The 21,991-nt window shown below is 33.3% G+C and overlaps 1 protein-coding gene across 1 annotated transcript; it reads right to left on the reverse strand.

The window, feature by feature from the left end:
- Positions 1-13,775: 13,775 nt before the first annotated feature.
- Positions 13,776-17,968, reverse strand: LOC147404234 (phosphatidylinositol 4-phosphate 5-kinase 2-like). The gene is made up of 8 exons (XM_086440103.1): positions 16,683-17,968; positions 16,434-16,598; positions 16,003-16,168; positions 15,746-15,856; positions 15,453-15,646; positions 15,237-15,364; positions 15,007-15,088; positions 13,776-14,478 (listed from the first exon to the last, which is right to left on the reverse strand). The coding sequence occupies exons 1-8, from the start codon at positions 17,813-17,815 to the stop codon at positions 14,160-14,162; spliced, it is 2,298 nt and encodes a 765-aa protein (XP_086296229.1). The 5' UTR covers positions 17,816-17,968; the 3' UTR covers positions 13,776-14,159.
- Between the last annotated feature and the right edge of the window lie 4,023 nt (positions 17,969-21,991).

Consider the following 21,991-nt stretch of genomic DNA (forward strand, 5'->3'; position numbering starts at 1 on the left):
TAAACTGGGGCGGAAAAACTTTGAAGTTTGGAGAAGACAAACAACCTCTTAATGTGACACGTGGCATTTCAAGGTTTGGTGGATATTTGAAATGCTCCTTTTATGTTTTCAAATTCTTTACATATCTCTTGATCTTAGTCTTTTCTTGTTAACTAAAGAAAAATGACCAAAATGAACTAGAAATCTTTAACCTCTCGGAGGCCATGATGATGTCGATGACGAGACGAGACGGTGGTGGTGGTAAAGCAAGTTTCTCGTCTTTTTTTATCTTATTTTCCAAGAATACCTTTTAACTTTATTTGCCTTTTCTCTTTTGCCACATTTACAATAATACTCATCTAACGTCATTCTCTTGTATGGTACTCCTTTTTTCAATAATACTCTTTTTCTACTTTATTGCCTTACCATTTACCCATTTTTTAATAATACCCTTACAAATTTATTATTATTTTTCCTCTTTTACCTCCTTAACCCCAAAGAGGATGATCGTGCAAGCAAGCTCTAATCTATAGGATAACGCACAACACTATAACTCACTATCTTTGTCTAGAGATTTATACCCCATAAATAACATATTACGAGGATTGGTTTCACCTTTTCTTTTCTTCCTCTTTCCAGAAATACTCATACTTTTATTTGTTTTCTTCTTCTACCCCATTCAATATTATCCATCCAACTTTGTTATATTTCCTCTTTTCCCCTTTTATTATACTTTCCCAACTTTATTGTTTTCCTCTTTTATATCCTTAATTCCAACAAAAAAAAAAATTAATAATACCCCTCAAACTTTATTATTTTTGTTATCTTTTACCCCCCTTTAAACCTAAAGAGGATGCATGTGTTGTATACAGGATCAAATTTTCATATATAAAAAAATACAACGATTGTGCCCCTTGTCTTATAATTTATACCAGATAAAAAAAAAAGTATATCGAGGGTAGCTTTATCTGTATTGTCATTTTTTTTCTCATTTTCAAGAACACCCATAACTTTATTATCTTTCCTTTTGTCCCATTTTTCAATAGTACTTTTCCAACTTTGTATATTTCTTCTTTTATCCCTATAACCTCAAAGATGATACCAATGTCGTTGGCATTTGCAAACTCTAGTGTATAATTAAAAAAAAAAAAAAGACAATTGTCCCCCACTCTGGTCTTAATCTTTATTTACCCTTTTTTTAAATAGTGCCTCTAGACATATGATTTCCAACGAGGAATATTACATTACTACTAAAGTTTGGATAATCGCCACTTTCTTTTTTGGAAAAATTGTGTGAATGGTCACCTAAAAAGTACTTTGAAATTTTGATTTTTTAGGCATCTTAGCGACTTTCATAACTAGATAAGAACATAGTCTACCAAGAGTCTAAGTAAGGAGGTTTTGATTAGAAAATGAGGAAGGTGTAGGCACCCATTATCTTTGCCTTACGTCGTAACCTTTTAACTTGTTCATTTTTTTAGTATTTCAAATGAAAAAAGAATGCATGAGTGGTGTGTGTAACATGAATGCATGCAAATGTTCCCCAAAAAACTTATTATGGACTTATGAGAGAGACTACCTCGCATGAAGGAATTACTTTCTAACCACCATTGTTATTCAAGAGTACTTACACTACATGATTGTCATAAGTAAACTTAAATATAAAGTTGAAAAATTAACCCACCTTGCATAGTTGAAGAAAGGGGCTTAATAGCATGAGATTTCTCATGGAAATGATGGATTTTAAAACACCTTTTAATGTCAAAAATGCCCAATTTTGATAAAGTAAACAAAATGTCAAAGGTTTGCTTGAAAATATGGTTGGAATTTGAGGTTAATGGAAAGTAAAAATGGGAAATGGAAGCATGAGACTTTTGATCCATGTCGTTACGTGAAGCCCATATGAGATTGTTCATTCTCAGTTTGAGTGAAAATCTAACCAAATGGGGTGTGGGGGTGGTTTGAGAAAATAGTTAAAGTGATGAGTTAGCAAGTTGATTAAAAGAAAGTAATAAGGGAGGCTTGTAAGATGATTTTAGATAAAATAATGGGATTTGGTTGATTAAATTTGGGAGCATGAAGGAGGTAATGACACATGACAAGATTTATAAGAATGGGCTTTTGTACTTTGTTGGACCTTGACATGGGTTAAAGGACCTTGATTAAGGGCTTAGAATAGTCATAGACATTGGATTGGAATTATAAGTGGTATGGAGAGGGGCCTTGAATTATAACGGGGTTGGATAATGGGTTGTACATTGGATTTGATTTATGTTAGAATTTGATTTGGGATTTAGACTAGAAATTGGTTGGGGAATCAGAATTGGTTAGGAATAGGGAAATTGGATAGTGTTGGATTTAATTAGGGGGTTTGGATTGGTTAGGGTAGAATTGAAATTAGATTTAGAAATGGGTGCAATAAAACGAGGATGCAAAGATGTAATGAAATTTAAAAAAAGCTATCTATGAGCCCATGGGCCAAACAAGGGCCTTAGGCTTTTATTGTAAACAAAAGGTAAGTCTTTTGAAAACTCAGACATTTGGCCCTTTGGTTGATATTTGAATTTGGATCGTACTTTTGGTGGGTTCATTTCGAGGTGGGTCCGTGCAAATTGAGGTGTTTACGATACCTTTCCAATTTCATTATCTTTCCTCTTTTACCCTAATAACCCCCAAAGAGGACCCCAATGCCATAGGCACTGACAAACTCTTGCATATAATAAAAGAGACAATTGTCCCCCACTTTTGCCTTAATCTTTATCAACCCCCCCCCCCAAAAAAAAAATTAATAATAAAAATAAAAAAAAATAATAATAATAATAAAATAATAAATAAAAATAAAGAAGGTATCTTGAAAATAATTTTATTGCCTTTTCTATTCTTACCCTTTTCAAAAAATATCCTCAACTTTATTATCTTTCCTTTATTACCCTTTTTCCACAAAAAGTCCTTCACATTGTGTATTGCACCTCCTCTTCTCACATCTTTCAATAATACCCCTCCAACTTTATAGTCTTTCATTTTTTACCACTTTAACCTCAAAGAAGATGAATGTGTCGTAGAGAAGGTCAAACTTTAGTGTATGTGCATATATATAATCATATTTTATATATATATATATCAAAGCTAGGGTGCAACTTGGTTCGGTTTGGTTTGGTTTGAGGTCAAATTGGAATCGAACCGACATAGATTGGTTCCACCAAATAAGAACCAGAACTGAATCAAATTTCATTGGAACCAAACCAAGCTAAAGTTTGTTTGGTTCAGTTCGATTTAACGGATTGCCAATATTCTATAAATTGTAAGTAATATTTTTAATGAAAAAATAAATATATAATAAACATAAAATTTCATACAATAATCACTAATATATCCATAAAAATTCATTAGTTTATCCACACACAAAAATACTAATCCATATCCTAACTCCTAAAATAATTCATAATAATAATTATTTATTTATTGCATAGGGGCTCAGTTCTATACAAGCTTGATCCAAGAACCAAACCAAATTGATCAATTCTCCATTTTCGTAACCCAGAATCGAACCGCAACTTGTTCCAAACCGAACCAAATCACCACAAAACTATCGGTTTGGTTTGGTTCTCAATTTGGACCGGACCAAGTTGCACCCCTAATCAAAGCTTGTGTTTGAACCTTAGTCCAACACACATTATCCAAGTGAGAAGTTTTCTATTTACAAAAAGTAAAGAGCATGAGTCTAGAGACTAGGAATGGCTAGAGTATAATTTTAAATGAAAACAATTATCCATTTAACTAATTTTGCAAGCTTGAAACAAAGCCCGAGTTTGGCTCAATCTCAACCCGAGCCTACGTATGCTGGGTTGGGCTTTGATCTAATCAGTCCTGGTAAGGGTGGGTTTAAGGTCGATTAGAGCTTGGCCCGTCTCTTTAAGACTTGGTTGGGGCTAAGCTGAGCCCAACCCAAACTCACCCATTAATAGTCCTAAATATGATTAATTTTGGGTGAAAAATCAATAGTCTATAAAAGAAGACCGAGGTCAAGGGGCATGTCACCAATTTAAAAAGATGAACGTTGAGGTGCCATGTGTCATGGGAAAAGGCGCCATCCTTAAAATTTTGAAGCGTTCGGAGAGCTTCAAAAGAATAGAATTTGGGCTGTTGGGTCCACATCAAACACATAGAGGGAGAAATGATCCTATGTAACGCACGATATGCAAATAAATTACTTGAAAAACACGTGTCATCCATATGATGACTCTATTTCGAAAATACGTTTCACATAGATTCGTGGGTTCCACCAGCTTTGGTTTATCAAGCAATCATTTTCATCCACTATATCTATACGCACGTTTTGATTGCTTGATATATCCAAAATTGATTAGTCGATTTTGAGTCTACCATCATGAACACGATGATTTTTTTTTCCCGTTCTAGGAACCTTTTTTTTTTCAAACAACTTGTTAATAATGGGTCGAGAGGATTTATTTTACTCGTAACTTAAATGATATTTCATAATCTAATTAAATATTAATCGATGATGTAGTTAGAAGTAAATTTACTTTATTTAAAATCAGAATCTAAATAGAATGTGATCTTAGTTTTTCTTTTTTAGCTTTCTCACTGCACAAATTTTCTTTTCAAAAGTTTGATATGCTTGAAAAATTAAATATTGGTATTAACTATCTAGCGTGGAATTACATGATAGTGATTTTTTTTTTTTTAATAATTCAAAGATACTTACATACATGTAGACAGTGCAAAATAAATCAGTCCATGTGTGTGTTATATGAACTGTTAAAGATGACATAGGTTTAGAGGTCGATAGACTATCATAACCTGTTGATTGCCTATTATTCGACGTCATTTATCTAATAAATATATTATAATGTGAATTATTAGATAAAAGAAAGGCATTCAAGTCATTTCATTCATCTTTTTGTCTATAAATAAGACATTAGGTCAACAAGGGTTGGGATTGACTTTAGAATCCTATTTTGATCGTTTCTCTCACTCATCCTTTTCTCTTTCACTTGTGTAGCAACTACATCCGTCAACCCTAATCATTACCATCATCTAAGATCTTATCCACCATGTATAGTATCTGATTGGGTACCCCATCTAAGGGGTTTATTCTCGTAAATAAATTTGTTACAATCCATGTACCAAACACCAATGAACTTAAAAGGAAAGTGGCACCTTCATGTATTTTATTGGATTAATCTTTTTTTTTTTTTTTTTTCCGTAATCATCATCAACTTTATCTCAAAGATTCAAAGTCCACGAAATGAATCATGTTCCTTTGTCCACAGGGACGGATTTAGCGTGGGGGCACTTGCCCCCACAAAATCATTTTTCACTTTTAATTGTCCCTACATTTTTTTTCTACTCTTGGTTGTCCCCACACGAGCAAAAACCTAGCTCCGCCCCTGTTTGTCCACTCTATCCAAAATCACAATTTTTCTCAAGGCAGATGAGATCAGTAGTCAATCATTAGTAGGTGAAGCACATGTTATAAATCAAGTATGTGGTACCAACATTTAGAGAGGTTTTAACCAACTTGACTAGATGGCACCTTTATATAAATGGAGGTATGATCATAAATATAAAATATAAATATTCAAGCCATATGCTTGTAAAACTTTACATGTCTCCTATGTTTGGGCAAATAAACATCATGAGTTTCACATAGTGTTTGAATGAGACAAATCCATCAATGGGACCTTTTCCTTACTCTAGTGTCGAAAGAACAAATAGTGAAACTATTGAGTTCTCCATATTGTGGAGACCATTCTAATAAAAGAACATTTCATACTAATCCAACCCTCAAAAAATATCTTTTAAGTGGCTTAGCCCATTTCAAAGAATTGAAGGACCCATCTCCTTTGACCCTTCTATGTTTTCGTGAATGTTTGAGATATCGAATTGAAGGTACCATCTCTTTTACGTGACATGTGACCCTTTTAAATTTTGGCGAATGTTTGAGGTACTCCATGTTAGTGTCACTTGAATTTGGCCTTCTCTCATGTACTAATGAAAAATGATCTAAATATTCATGATTTTTCTTCCCAAAATTAGAAATCTTCAATCTCTTGAATAAGATGGATCATGATGATGATGAACAAGATGACACTGAGATCAATTTTAATTAGTTTATAAGAAAAGATTGATGTCAAAGGGCATGTCATTAGTTAAAAAAAAAAAAAAAAAGAGGTATCACAAATATCCACAAAATTGCGGAGGGGAATGTCATTAGTTTGAAAACGTAAGGGACGTGTCATGAAAAATTGATTGAAAACTTAGGGCATGTTTGATTGCAAGGAAAATATTGCCTGGCAAATCATTTTCTATTGTTTGAGCACATCATAGAAAATTTCGTGGAAAATCATTTTTATTGTTTGAGTTGCATTTAAAAAAATAATAAAAATCATTATTTTAATTTGTCTTTTGTGTTAACTATATAAAAAATATGTTAAAATCATTTTTGTGAAAAATTAGAAATAATCACTTTTATAAAATAAGATACAAAATTCCTTCTAATAGACAAGCATTGAGAGTATCTATAAGTACAATATTTAAGGGTTTTCAGGATCAACCTTTGGCATTCAAAACCATGATAAGATGCTTTAGGGTTATAGAGGACAAAATTCTACGAACTTTGAAAAGAAAAATTCTAGAAAAAAGTTAATTTTCACCATTGAATTTCACATTTAAATTTGGGAGGTATGTAGCCGTTCCTTTTAAAAACCTTAGATCAAGCACAAAGGAAATTGTTTCTTGATATTTTTTTGGCTTAAATCTTTACTGAGTTACTAAGCAAATATTTCTCATGAAAGGTATTATATTATACCACTAATTCAGACAATTTAGTACTTGTTTAAAACATTAAAAAAAAACAATTTCGATGGGCTCCTAGTAGTTTAAAATTACTATAACTCTTCAATTAATAGTTGCTATACACTAAACTCTCGCTATGCTTATATAATATCCTATCTTAATGCCTAAAAAATAGGAAATTTGTTATAAAAAAAAAAAGATTCGTGATAATCTGACTACCCCATGTGGCATACTCAATCAACTACCCGACCTGACAAGTTTGCGAATCGTAGATTTGTGCTCCTCGGGATACACTTTTTTATGGGGAAGTGCAGTCGTGTATCCCGAGTAGCGCATATCTATGTTCCCAAATCTGTCACGTCAAGGTAGTCGATTGAGTTTGCCACGTGGGGTAATCAGATTATCACGATTCTAAAAAACAAAAAAGCTTCACAAATTGTGGGCATATGAATTGGATTTGTCATGGATACTTGAAATACCATTTTAACAACTTTACAAAGTGTTTGATCTAAAAATATAGGGAGTCAAGTAAAAAACTTGACCAATTTATTTAGTTATTAATATTTATGTGAAAAATAAAAAATAAATATTTTATTTATTAAAAATCATTCATAAATTCAATACAATTTTATTTGACTCATTTGAGTCGACTTGCTATTTTTTTAGTTGAATCAATTCAATGAACATTCAAGAAGAGTTTTAAAACTATGTTTTAATTATTTAAGATTATTTATATATTTTAATAAATCTAATATTCATAGATCAAATCAGTTTGATGATAATCATACCCATCTCCATCATCATCATTGTTATAGTCATCATCATGATCATCATCTATGTGATTTAAAAAGATTACTAGTTTTGGTAAGAGAAACATTTTTTTTTTTAATTGGTCTTTAAGAGGTGATCATAGTTAAGGGGCATGTCATTAATTATAAAACATAAGAGTACCTCAAATATTCTCAAATAAACATGTTTCTTTAAATTTCAAAAATCAATGAAAGGGTAATTATGGTATTTTTGCTTCAAAAATCCCTTTTAGACAAATGTTTGATAAATTGGTTACTAAAGAGTCCATAATTTTTCTAGAAAATGACTTTTGTGTACGTATTTTGAAAAAAATAGGTCTTTGTAGTCATTGTCCCAATTGGATTTGCCTTTGAACATGGAAAATCCTTTGTGACGAACAAATCGATTTTCTCACAATTGTTTTACTTGCTGCATCAAACACGTGAAAAAAGTCTTTTGCCATGACAAATTGTTTTCCACCTAATTTTCCTTGCAATCAAACGTACCCTTAGAAATTTTGGACCTAAAATACTTTAGTCGACTAAAACCTAAGTGTGTCAATGGGTACCCGATGTATCAAAAACCGATTAATCGATTTTGGATATAACATTATGGGTCCAATTTTGGGTAGTTATTTTAAGGACCCGATAAGAATCGAGTTTCGTTTGGATACCCGACTAGCAAATTTATCTTATTTATGACATTTGTAACATAATTAGTAATTTAATTAAATACCAAGAAAGAGATATCTGAAAGTAAATGTATTTCAAATTCTTCTCAATTGGTCTCCGTCTCTTCGGTGTATAGGTTTAGTCACGTATAATATATTTTTTGGGCAGTGCATCATCCTAGTGAATCATGAAATGTATGATCACGATTCATGTTAGGAAGTGGTGGATTTTTTAAATCGGAATCGGCTACAACACAATCATCATCCCTTGTCCGAGCTTGGGATCAGTAATGCAATGCAAATGTAATATTATACAGGCTAGGGGCGGAGCCAGGATTTTGCTCATGTGGGGCAACCAAGAATAGAAAAAAAATTGTGGGGGCAATTAAGAGTGAAAAAAATTGTTGTGGGGGCAACTAAGAGAGGAAAAAAAATTGTAAGGGCGATAGTGGCAAATTTCTTTATCTACTGCTAAAATTTGTTGCAATAGCACATTAATCCATAGAATTTGAAAGCTCTTGTGGGGGCAAGTGCCCCCACTCTAAATCCGTTCCTGATACGGGCGGAGTTGCCTATCCCAAATAAATAAATTAAATAAAGAGAATTAAAATCAATGTAGTTAATTGTTAAAAAAATCATGCAATCTCATCTTATGAGTGGGTCTCGATAAATATTGAATTTTGCTCTAATAAGGCCTACACCGGTCTAAGAAAAAAAATCCTCTTTTGGGTGCACCTACGAGTAATTTTTATGTACAATTTTAGGTTTTTTTTTTCCCAATTTTCTCTCATCTTATAAGTTATGTTTGGATCACATAGTCAATGAAAATGCATTTTATTGAAAGCAAGTTTTTAAAAATGTTTTTGATTAAAAGCATCATTTATACCTTATTGCCTAAAATAATGTTTAATTCATCCAATTTGATTCGTTCTAAGATCAATTTTTATACACTACATATAGCTCAAAGTATGGTTTGTTGGCAATGATGTAATCAAATCTAAGGGTGGATCCTTTCTTTTTTTTTTTATTTTATGAATAATGTTGAAGTGCTCAACATTGTACCTCATATCCCACATCCTGACATGAAAGTGTGTAGGAACCATAGATGCTTTTCATCGAGATATGACTCGAAAAGTATCTAGGGTTTATACACACTTTCACTTCAAGATGTGCGATATGAGGTACAATCTTGAGGTCACTCCAGCATGACTCTTTTCTTATATCCTAGGAAATGATACGGTGTGGTCAAGGACTCCATCGTATCACTCTTACAAATGTTAGATACTGATGAAACCCATCGATAATACTTTAGTATGTCATATTACAAAATAAATTTAAAATCTTATCTAAAATTGGAATTTCAACTTAATGAATGCTATTAAAAAAGAGTTTTCTTTTAAATAATTATAAAACCAATCAAACTTTATAAAGTTGTACTTTAAGTTATCGAGAATGATTTTTAATAAATTGAATGTGGTAGCGATGAGGGTGTTGAGACAACGAGTGAGAATACTGAGAAAGATAAAATAAAAAATGAACACATTCAAAAAAATACACAAATAACTCCAATAGATAAAAAATAATAATAATAATTGTTTTGGAGAGTGAATGGATAAAAAGTTAAGGGAAAGTTGACTATAAAATGGTTTAGGCGTTTTCAACAAAGGTCGATTATAACCTTAATTATTTGTTGAAGGTTCTCAAAGAGTAGGAGGAAGACTCAAAAGAATTTGATTCGAAACAATGGAAGCATATATAAAATCAAGTTGTTTTTTTGCTCATTGACTCCTCAATGCTTACCACGTCAGATATACAAGGGTAGTTTTGTAATCAATAAGGGTATTTTTGTAAATTAGGAATGCCATTCAATACACCTGGTACATGTGATAATTTTACATGTGATCGGTGGATCCCAGATTTCTGTGAGCAAATTTTTTCTATAAAATCACTCTTAATTTGGCCAACATGAAAAAAAAAAATACTATTTAAAAAACACATAATTAACTTTTTTTAAAATATTTTAAAAATAAAATATCAAAAATATAATTTGTGTGCTAATAATTTACGTACTTTTGGCGCATGCACATGACACATGCTAACATGGAAGAACATTAACTTATTAAGAAAAAAAAAAAGAGAGAATTTCTCTCCTACCCATAGTGAAAAAAAGAAATTTTCAGATCTGATCACCTTGTGACATTCAAAATCATGATCGGATGAAATAGGATTGTAGAGTATAAAATTATATGAACTTTAAAAAAAAGAAAAAAGTTATTTTTTACCATTGAATTTTATTTTTAAATTTGAGTACTCGGTGGCCGTCCGTTTTAAACACCTTGAATCAAGCTTGAAAAACAATTGTTTTTAACTTTTTAACTTCTTTTTTTAATATGAATATTTTTATGAAATCTAGATGGCTGTGTTTTTGGATTGTCAATGTTATAATCAATGTGGGCCCAACGATCTTTTTTAAGATTTGAAATCTAAAAAAATAAATATGTGAGCAAAGAACGGGTAAGAGAGAGAAATGTTCTCTCTTTTTTAAAATAAGTTTTGTACTTGCACGTCATCATGCGTCAGGTGCATGCACCAAAAGTACGTCAATTTTTCAGCACTTATATAATTTATCAATTATACTAGTAGGTAGCATTTGCAAACTCACATCTATTATCAAGCTCTTTTTGTAATTTAAAAGATTAATAAAGAGATTTATCCTAGAAATAAGTGTCGTCAAGATTTCTAACGTCTAAATACATGTAAATCTCAATGATTGGATTTCATGTTTAAACCATTTAGATCATGTGTTTTCTCATGAGTCATTCTTCATTAGTCATCAGATCCCAACCCGAATATAAAATATTAATTACATTAGAATGTGTGATTATAATTTTAGTGGTTATTGACAAAAATGACTTTGAATATATTAAGTTAAATGAAAAGGTGGGGGGGTATTTATGGCCTTTCAAATTTCTGCCTTCTCTTATTACTAGGGTTGCAACTTGGGCGGGCAAACCAGGACTCAACCTAATTGATGGGCAAGCTTGGGTTGGGTTATATGGAAAATGAGTTGAGCCTAGGCTCTCAACTAGAATTGAATTCAAGGTGAGGTGTCCGACAACCCAACTCAATTCGAAACCGATGCTATATATTTAAATATAATTTTTTTTTTTTTCCTAAATACATTTGTAAAACTAAGAAAAAAAAATTATGATATAAAAATTTATGAATTTTGAGGTTGTTTACAAAATTTATTTACTAGTGATTTTATTATATATATATATATATATATATATATATATATATATATTTTAAGATATAAAATAAAATCTGTGTTTATCAAAATGAAATTAGGTTTTGCTCAATGAGTCCAACCTGTCAACCATCCCAAAATTATCTAACTTGGACTAACTCGAGCTCAACCCGATTTTAAAAGTTCAATCTCCAGTTGAGTTTGGGTTAATGAGCTTTGGTCTGGTTGAGGGTTCTTACTCATAATTCACCTTTCAAACTTTAATTAATCTTCGTCATCTTTTTCTTTATATTTGCATATAATTTCATGTAGGTAAATTTTGAAATATGTTTTTAAGATAAATAATTGTAAATTTCATATCTTTTTAATTATCATTTATATTTTTATATAAACTATTATCATTACTAAATAATCAAGTTCGATTCCCACCAGCTACTAATATCAGTGGTCACGGATCGTGGGATTAAAATTCTGTTCGCAAATCTTGTTCGGAGAGGAGGGAATAGTTGGTGTGCGCAAGCTGGCCCAAATACCCTTCTAATAATAAATAAATAAATAAAGAATTGACCAACCTAACTTGAATTGGGCTTGGTTTAGTATTTTGTGTCCGAGATCAGGTTGAGTGTGGGTTGTCAAGTATGGGTGGAACACAGTTGATTGTCAACCCAACCCCCCAACCCAACCCGCCCGAGTTGCAGCTTTATTTACAACACATCTTTGGGTGTGGCAATAGTAATTCTGAAAAATAATGCTCACAAAACAAAACCAACCCAAAGGTGAGAGATATATCAAAGCATTGATGACTTACTTTACTTAGCCCAACAAAACTGTTTCTGCCATATCAAATAATCCAATAGATCAGATCTGCTCTGAAGTCTCCAGCCCTTGAATTATTTCTTCCTTTTTCAAGCACGACCACCTGCACCTACTCCCCTCTCTACCTCCTAAACTTACTTCCTCGTTTGTCGCACCAAATCTAAACCGTTGAAATACTAAGCCATAAGTCAAACATATTGGACAATCCTGATCCTTAGATCATTAACTTGGTACAAAGTGTCTGATTAGTGATCAATAGCATCTCATACGGTTCAAAATTAACGAATGTGTAACACGTGTATCCAATGGTTTGAAAATGAGGGCCACGTGGCAGATCAAATTTTTATTAGGAAAAAAAAAAAAAAAAAAGTAAGAAAAAGAAGTGGAGGGGTAGTACGGAGATTTGGAAGGGGACTGGAATTTCACAGACTTTGACCTCCTTTACGCTAACACGAGTCCCAATAAATCGTTACATGTAAAATTACAAAATTACCCTCCCTATGTCCGCGGCACGCGAGGTATGTTGTCAGTCCACGTGTACGGTGATCGCCAAAGGATCTTTGGTTTGCTGTTTGTGTTTGATACCTCTTCTTACTAGGTAATTTAAACATGCACTTAACAATTAGTGTTTTTAAACTGATGACATGCCTACCTTGACCTAGGACTTCTCTTAGAGATTAGTAAATGACTTAAATGCCCTCATTCTCATGTTAAATTAATTTTAAATGACCTGAGTACTCTCATCTTCCACTTCTAATTTTCATTTTAAATCTTATGGTAAAATTTGTTTTTTACAAGAAAATAAGATAAGATTTTTGAAGAAATAGAAGATAAAATTTTAAGTAAAGATTTTTACAAGATATTAAACTAGATGGATTGAAAACAAGGTTGAAAGGTTAACACTTCGAAGATTAAATATTTGGATCGAAGACACGTCCGATGGGTTAACACTTTGAAGATTGAATATTTTTAGGATGAAAATTTTCTCCCCTTGTCTCAAACTGCTATATCTCATCTTGTTGGGAAAGGAGAAGACCAACTTTTTGATAGAAAAATCAAAGATGTCGATGAAAACCAGGGAGGCATCTCAAAATAGATCAAAACATGGAGGGGTAAGTCTTATATTACCCATTACACAATAATTCCTATAAAGAAACATTTCATTTGAGAATCCCCATGGCATATCACCTCATCTCAGCTATCTATTGATGGATAGTTCAACCGTTGTATGATGGTAAGTTATATGCATTTTAAAAGATGAGAGGGGGAGAGGGAGAAGAGCCCAAGTTGGAGAGAGTGAGATTTGGGAATAAAAGCGGACACAAATGCATCTTATCATGCTTTTCTCTCCTTTTCATGTCTGCAAAAGGAAATAAAAACAGGACTGAAACATCAAGGGTTCTCTTCCTTGTACACAAGGGGAAACCTTTTAAGATCTGAAATTCCAAAACAGTGCCAAAAAAAAATAATCTTAAATTTTCATAATCTATCCTTCTTTAGCTGTACAATTCTCTTATTGCAAATCCCACCTCGAAACCCATTCGAATTTCAAATTCCTCCCTGGAAGCATATCTCTATTTCCTATATCTATAAACTTCCCAATCTCCACATTCTTGGTTACCCACCAAAGAAAAATAAAAAGAAAAACAGAAACAATTCTTCCTGCCCTTTTTAAAACATATACAACTTCCCCCTTTTCCCTCATCATGGCTGATTTCCAAAATTCAGCCATAATTTTCTTTCTAAATTACATCCAAGGACATTTGTGGCACCTATGCCGAAAAACAAATTTAAAAATTCTGGGTGATTTCATCGCCCAGGTCTTGGTAGTTTCTATTACTTATCCTCTACAAAGATCCTGCGTGTGTAGTCTCTGAACCTCTTTGAATAGAGCTTTGGGTCAACAGCTGAAATCGAAGTAGGGTCTACTTGCAAGGACTTGTAGGCATGTTCTAGTTTCTTGCTAATGTCGTAGTCCTGGAGGATGTCGATGATCCCGAAGTAGAGAATTACTTCATAGATCTCACCGTTACAGCAATTTGAGATTTGGATCGAATTGCTACCTCTATTTGGGGTGTTGTATTGGTCGAAGTCACTCCTTGAAACCTGTTCTGCTCTTGCTGGCATGTTTGCACCCAACCTGACCAATGGTTTCCTAAGGAAACACGTCGTAATACCCAAATCAATAAATGCAGAATTCAAGTGAAATAAATTATACATCATCATTATCCAACCAACAACAATAACAACAAAGCCTTGTCCATAGATTGGGGTCGGCTAAACAAATTGTGTCCCTCCAAATTTGAATTAATGGAAACATAAAAAAAATAAGCTTTTCATTGTTTGGGAAGATCAAAAGTAGACCAACAAAAATTATAGAAAGAAACTTATTCTTATCCAGGAAAGCTGGAAGAATACACTCTGGATATACCCCACCCCACAACTGTTGTCTACATAACTAACCCTGACTTCATCAAGAGACGCACAAGCCCCATTCAATTATTCCAACAAACCCTAACAAATTCAAAAGAAGAAAATAATTGAAGGCATTTATTCCTATCTTAAATAGAAATAAAAGCCCACACCTGAAATACCCACTACTTGTCTTCGACACTAATTTATGGTTATTATTCTCGTCTTCAATAATAACATTTGTAGCAAATAAACAGTAAGAAAACCATACCGGCCAGCTAAAATCCGATCCACATCCTGCAACTCTGCCCCAAGAAGGTGACATCCACGTGTAAAATGCGAATCTGTTTTGCCTGACAGTAGCAACAACATTTTCATTTAAGCTCCAAAGGAATTTGTCTGAGATATCTCCCAATCTCTTGTATATAATAAGTTTAAATTACATAAAACAAAAAAAGTAAACACGAATTAAACGAAGAGATGGAGGAAGAGATTGATCACCTGAAGGTACCGTTAATGGTGATAGTTCCATTTTATCACCCGAGTCATCACAGAAGTGAAGACCCACCAAGAGACTATAATCCATGATTCTCTCTGATTCCAAGAACTCACAATCTCGATCTATTTGGCTGAATAAAACCCATGACCAAGGTCAACTCAAAACATATTAAAACACTCATAAAATGCAGAATTAAGTGTACTTTTAGTTAAATTAACCTGATAAGCTCTTGGAACGAAGATCGTTGCAAGCGAAACACAAAATTGAGATCAAGGTCCTTGAGGGTGGTGGTCTCATCGATCTCCCCCTCACGCTTGTCGGTCGTGCGACCATGGGAGGATCCTTTCAGATCAAACCTCCTATGAATACGGTACTCCGAGCAGAACAAATTGCCCATTACAATGAAACGAGTCTGGTTTTCAATTCATAATACAAAATTTTAGAGAAATAACACAACAATCGTCGATGAACAAACCACTTATAATAGAATTATAAAAACCCATAATCGTACCTTTTGACCACCTACTGGTTTAACACAATGCACTCCAAAGAATTTAGTGACGAGAGAGTTCTCGTATCGACAAACATGTTGGTAGTAGCTTGGAAGCATTCTAAGCAACACCTGCATAAGGATCACCAAACCCATGTCACCACTAAAGAAGAATTCAAATTTGTATTGCTGAATTAAGAAAGTTAGAATGAAATTATATAAATTACCAACAATCAACCTACCTATCTAAAATTTCATATTTTGTTAAGGTAACTAACCTTAACTTCGGATTTCTTCACGGTCTTTATCATGAACCGATCATCTTGAGTCAAATAAAAGAAGCTTCCACTCTTCCCTGGGGAAGACAGCTCCCTCAGAGCATCATTCCCACAAATGGCTAACATGTAATCAGCTGGATCTATATTGAATAATTCCCTCAAATGTCTGAAACCAAATCATAATCATCAGAGTTTGAAACTCAAGTGAGATCCAATTGCACAAGTGATTCATACCCAAAGGACTAAAAATCCAATTGAATCCAAATATACAACCAATAATCGATAAAACCAAATCACAATCATAAGAGCTCGAAACTCAATTGAGATCCAATTACACAATCGCTTTATACCCAAAGGACTAACTCTAATTGAAACCAAATATACAAAAAATTATCAACAGTTTAAAGGGGATTTCTCAATAAATTAATTACCTAAATACCATGGGACAGTAATCCTTCCATCTAAACTCCATGGATTGATGTGGAGGTGTAACCTTTGATCCTTCAGAAGGAAACCTCGTCCAAAACTTCTCCCTTGGATCAAAATCGGCTTGTTTAAGTTCCCGAAGAATCGAAGCATGTTTCCCAGCAGAATACCTTTACAAAAACAGGAAAAAAAATCAAAATCATCCACAAATAACAAAACCAGAGCTAACGCCCACAACCCGATTGACGAATTACCTGATACCCAATTGAAGATTAAGCATCAAATCATAATTCTTATGCCCTTTCGATATCGTCTGCCCAGGTTTCTTAGCCTCACCACCACTAAAACAACAAGAACTCTGCCCAAACCCTCCACGATCCGAAATCGGTTCAGATCCATCCCGATAAAACATTGAAGCCTCCACATTATCAATTATATCACAAGTAATATCTCCAGCATCACCATCAGATTCCCAAATGCAAATCCTCGGAAAATTCTTCTCTCCTAAACTCCCCCTCGACGACCCATCCACCGAAGATCTCTTCCTCGTCATCTTCGACAACGAATTCAAATTCTCTCCAGCCAAATCCTTCACCGTACCCGAATCCGTATAAAACGTACCGTTCAATTGCCGATACTTGAGATCTTTCCCCCAATTACCAACGTAGCAACTCCCATCAATCCAAGTAAAAATCCCATTTCCCTTCGGCACACCATTCTCCCAAAACCCATCGTATCGATTCCCATTCGACCAAAGCAAAACTCCTCTCCCATTAATCAACCCATTCTTCCACTCTCCAACATACTCATTCCCATTTCTCCAAACATACTTCCCTTCCCCTTCTTGTAAATTTCTTCTCCAACAACCCTCGTACACATCTCCATTAACGTAACTCTTCGATCCGTACCCGTGTTTCCGATCTGCGATCCATGATCCCCGATACGTTTCGCCATCCGATCCGATAAACGTTCCGAAACCTTCCATTCTTCCAGATTTGAATTCGCCTTCGTAAGTCGCTCCAGATGGCCAAGAGAACTTACCTTTGCCCGAAGCTTTGCCTTTCTTCCACTCTCCTTCGTACATGCAACCGTCGGTCCAGAGATACTTTCCTGTTCCGTGAGGAACTTTACCAATTAGCGTTCCTATGTATAGATCTCCGTTTTGGAGAACTTTCTCTGATGTGGTAGTGGCGATGGCGTCTCTGTCTCCTCCAGTGTTGTTGGTTGGTGTTACTCTTCGGTTTCCGGTTTGAGATCTGGTTCGACCGGTCGGTTGGACCGCCACCACCACTTCTTTTTCTTCTTCTTCTTCTTTCTCTTCTTCTTCAGATTTCTTCTTGTTGTTGATGTTGTTGTTGTGTTCTTCATTAGCTGATGTTTCTCGCATTTTCAGAGATTGAACTACTCAGTTGCGCCGGAATGTAGCCGGAATCTGACACACAAGCAGCATTTCCGGCTGCTTTCTCTCTCTACTGCGCTTTCGGAGAAGATATATAGAGAGAGACAATCCTTTTTAAGGACTAGAGACAGGAGAGAGGACCTCAACTGCACAGGACTCAGGTTATATCTTTTAAATTGAAATGACTATAATACCCTCGATTCTTTATTGAAATTCTCTGTTTCTGTCCTAACAGAACCTCTGATTTCATAGTGACGTGACGTTATCGTCGAGGTGAGACTAGAGAGGGAAAACTGTTAACTATGTAAGGGTACAGTTATGAAATGGTGATTTGTGAAATTACGGTTATGTCCTTGGATGGTATATGTAATATGTCCAACTATGTTGAGCACAAAAGCCTACAATAACCAATAAATTTCTGCCATGTGGTGTCTGAATCTCTGAAAAAAACTGTACAAAATTTTATTTTCTAGAAAATAAATATATTGTTGTATGATTATATATTTTGTAGAGAATTTTTTGCATCCCGATAAAATCCACCTATAAAATGATTTTTCCCTCCATGGGAAAACCTAAAACAATTATAATAAATATGTTTTTTTAGAAATGCACACCCTTAAATTTCTTTTGAAGGAAAATTATTTTTATAAGTAACTTTTTTTTTTCCAATGTGTTTACCTATTTAGGATGTTTAGTCGTGCAGTTTTATTAAAGTATGCAATTTTCATAGAAAATGGATATTAAGAAGAAAAAAATTCATAGAAAATACTTGTCAAGGTAGGAGAATATTTTCCAAGGAAATCAACATATTGTTTTATGGGAAGTTTGATTTTTCCAAATAAAAAATATAAAAAAATCCACACACAATTATACAATACAATTCCTATTTTCTCAAGAAAAACCATTTTTAAACAAATTTTCATTTTGTTTCGCACATCAATCTTTTCAAACAAAATTATCCTTATGTAGATAGTCGTTCTTTATAATTTACTATAATATTTCTTCTTCTTTTTTTTTTCCTTTTCATCCCGTAAACTTATTGAATCCCTTTCTTTTCATCAAAATGTTTTTTTTATAGAAAGAGATGTGTATTAGGGGGTGCAACTTGATTCGGTTTGATTCGATTTGAGGTCAAATTGGAATCAAACTGATATAGGTCGGTTCCATTTAATAAGAATCAGAACCGAATCAAATTCCATTGGAACTGAACCAATTCAAACTAAACTAAAGTCAGCTTGGTTTGGTTCTATGGGTTGCCAATATTCTATAAATTGTAAGTAGCATTTTTAATAAAATGAATATATAATAAACATAAATTTTCATAGAATAAATCATTAATCTCTCCATAAAAAGTCATTAATTTATCAATAAGAGATCATTAATCTATGTCCTAACTCCTAAAATAACTCATAATAATTATATATATATATATTTGCATAAGGGTTCGGTTCGGTTCTATACAAGCTTGATCCAAGAATCAAATCAAATTGGTCAATTTTTCATTTTCGTAATCCAAAACTGAACTGCAACTTGTTCCAAATCAAACCACCCTAAAGTTATTAATTTAGTTCAGTTCTCAATTTAAACTGGACCAAGTTGCACAAAAAATGTGTATTTTTTAAGGAAATTTCATTCACTGAGGATTTTTGAAAGCTATGGTTTCTTATAAGACTCTTTTTTAGTTTTTATTTTGAAAAATAAAATTAATCTAAGATTTTTTTTTGCAATTTTTTCTTTTAAATCAAATTCATTCTACTTCGAAAATTTCCTCCATCCCTCTACCACTCACTCTCCTTTCATCTTTAAAGATTCTTTTCTTAGGTTTTTACTTAAAAATAATAATAATGATAATGATTTTCTGACATCCCCTTCTGACATACAATCACAGAACTGTAGATCATTCGTCTCAAGATACGCACAATCATAAATCATTTTCTTATGTATCCCGAGGCAAATGATCTACGATTCTATGATGGGGGCGTAGATCATAAGGGGGCATCAGATTATCACGACTAAAAAAAAAACCAAAAAAGATGATTTTGGTATCTATTTAATTGAATGTGTGTGTAATGCATAATTCAATGAATTGATATGTCACAAGTAAAATTTGATGTGTCAATAGAAGTTTTTATTTTTTTATTTTTCAAAAGTGGAGACTGATTCACTAGGTAGAATCTATTTCTCTTCCACAATTCAAGCACTCATTGGTTGTTGGGAAAGATTTAAGATATTAAGATTGAAATACTCTCACATCTCTATCTATTTATTTTCTTAGGGTTTCTTCCATTAGTGAGTATTTATTTATAAGGTTGAAACATAAGAAGGGTCTTTATATATATATTTTTTAAATGTCTATTATTTTAGGTAGGTAGGAAATTATATTATTGCAGACATGATGCCCATTATCTTTGTGGCCCACCAACCCATTTGTTGGGGGAGGCATTGAAGTATTGGGTCAACTAATGGATAACCATTTCTAATACTTTTATATGATTTATTTCTTATGCCCAATGATGGGTACCCAATTAACCCTTATCCCACTAAAACCTGACCCAATTGGTCCAGCTAGGACTCTATCAATTTCAGTATTAAGATGGGAGTTGTGAGCCCATTGTGTGCAATAGGTTTTGGGGATTGGCATTTGGATTATAGTTTTAAAAATAGTTGAGTTGCCCCCACAACTCAATGGAACCAACTCATCAAGTCAACTGAAAAACACGTCTAATTGGGTTAGAAACTTTGCTATTTATAATAGTATCGTGATTTTCTTATTCCCCCTCTGCTCTACTATCGTGGCATGTGCATAGAAGCTTAGATTTTTTTTTCCTCCGAATACACAACTGCACATATATTATGGGGATGTGCAATTACATATCCTAAGAAAAAAAAAATCTATGGTTCTATGCACATGTCGTGTCTAGAGAGTAGAGGGGAAGTCAATTTATCATTATTCTTTATAATATTTTTGTGGAAAACAAACAATTAAGTATTTTTAAATATTTGATATTTTTTGTTTGATTATCTGATTAATTAGCTTCAACATTATATATTGTCTTTTCATTTCTCCCCCTTTTTTCTAATAGACTAATGATTTTGTAACTTAACCTGACATAGCGTGATTCAAAAACTCACCGACGTGTCATGCGCTAAGAACCGTAGATTCTTTCCCTCAGGATACACAACTATACCCCTCGGGATACACAACTACAGATGGCAAGTCGATAGGTTGATTTGTATCTCGAGGGACATAATCTACGATTCTTTGCCTATGTCACGTCGGTGAGTTTTTGAGTCACTTTGTCAGATTGAGTTACAAAATCAACACTCTTTCCAATAATATCACTTCAACTTTATCAACATTTCTCTTTTCCAACAATAGTCCTCTAACTTTATTGATTCCCCTCTCCTACCCCTTAACCCTAGAGAGGATGATAGTGCTCGTGCTTGTAAGCAAACTCTAGTTATATTTACATTTTTGTTTCTAACTTCATCTTGTATCCATCAATTTCCTTGGATTTAGTTCGTTTTCATTTTCTATTTTTTATTTGTGGACAATGTTGAGCAAGGATAAAATCAACTTCTCATAATCTAATATTAGAGTGTTAGGGCACATACAGAGCTAATTTGACGCTTGAGTCGTGGATTAGCATTAAACATAATTTTCAACTTTAACATCAAAGATTAAAAACCTTACCATTGAGGTTTAACCCTTTATTATAGTTCCCCTAAGTGCTTCGCTTAAAATCTTAGATGGATTTATTGCCTCTATCTTGCTAAATACAAGAGATTATTGTCTTCTATTAAAGATTTTTTTAACATCTTGGATCTCACTAAACTCATTTTGAAGTGACATGAATGTGATCCATATTCCAGACTAATTAGAAGAATAGTTTTAAAACTCGACTTAAATACTCACGAGTCAAGTCAAGTCAATGACTCACAAGTCAATTCAATAATTTAATTTATAAATATTTATAGTCTTTTAATGTTTAAAAAAACGTTATAATCATATTTATTAATTATTCTAAAAAATTATTAAATATATCCATGATCAAAATTTTAATCGGACTTAGTGATTTTTCAAGCTGACTTGGACAAGTGTCAAGTTGACCTTTGTCGATCGAGTTTTAAAACTATGATCATGAACAAAAATCCTATGTAGGA

Source organism: Akebia trifoliata, chromosome 4 (genome assembly GCF_017979445.1).
Source record: "Akebia trifoliata isolate Shusen 1 chromosome 4, ASM1797944v1, whole genome shotgun sequence".
NCBI classification, from domain to species: domain Eukaryota; kingdom Viridiplantae; phylum Streptophyta; class Magnoliopsida; order Ranunculales; family Lardizabalaceae; genus Akebia; species Akebia trifoliata.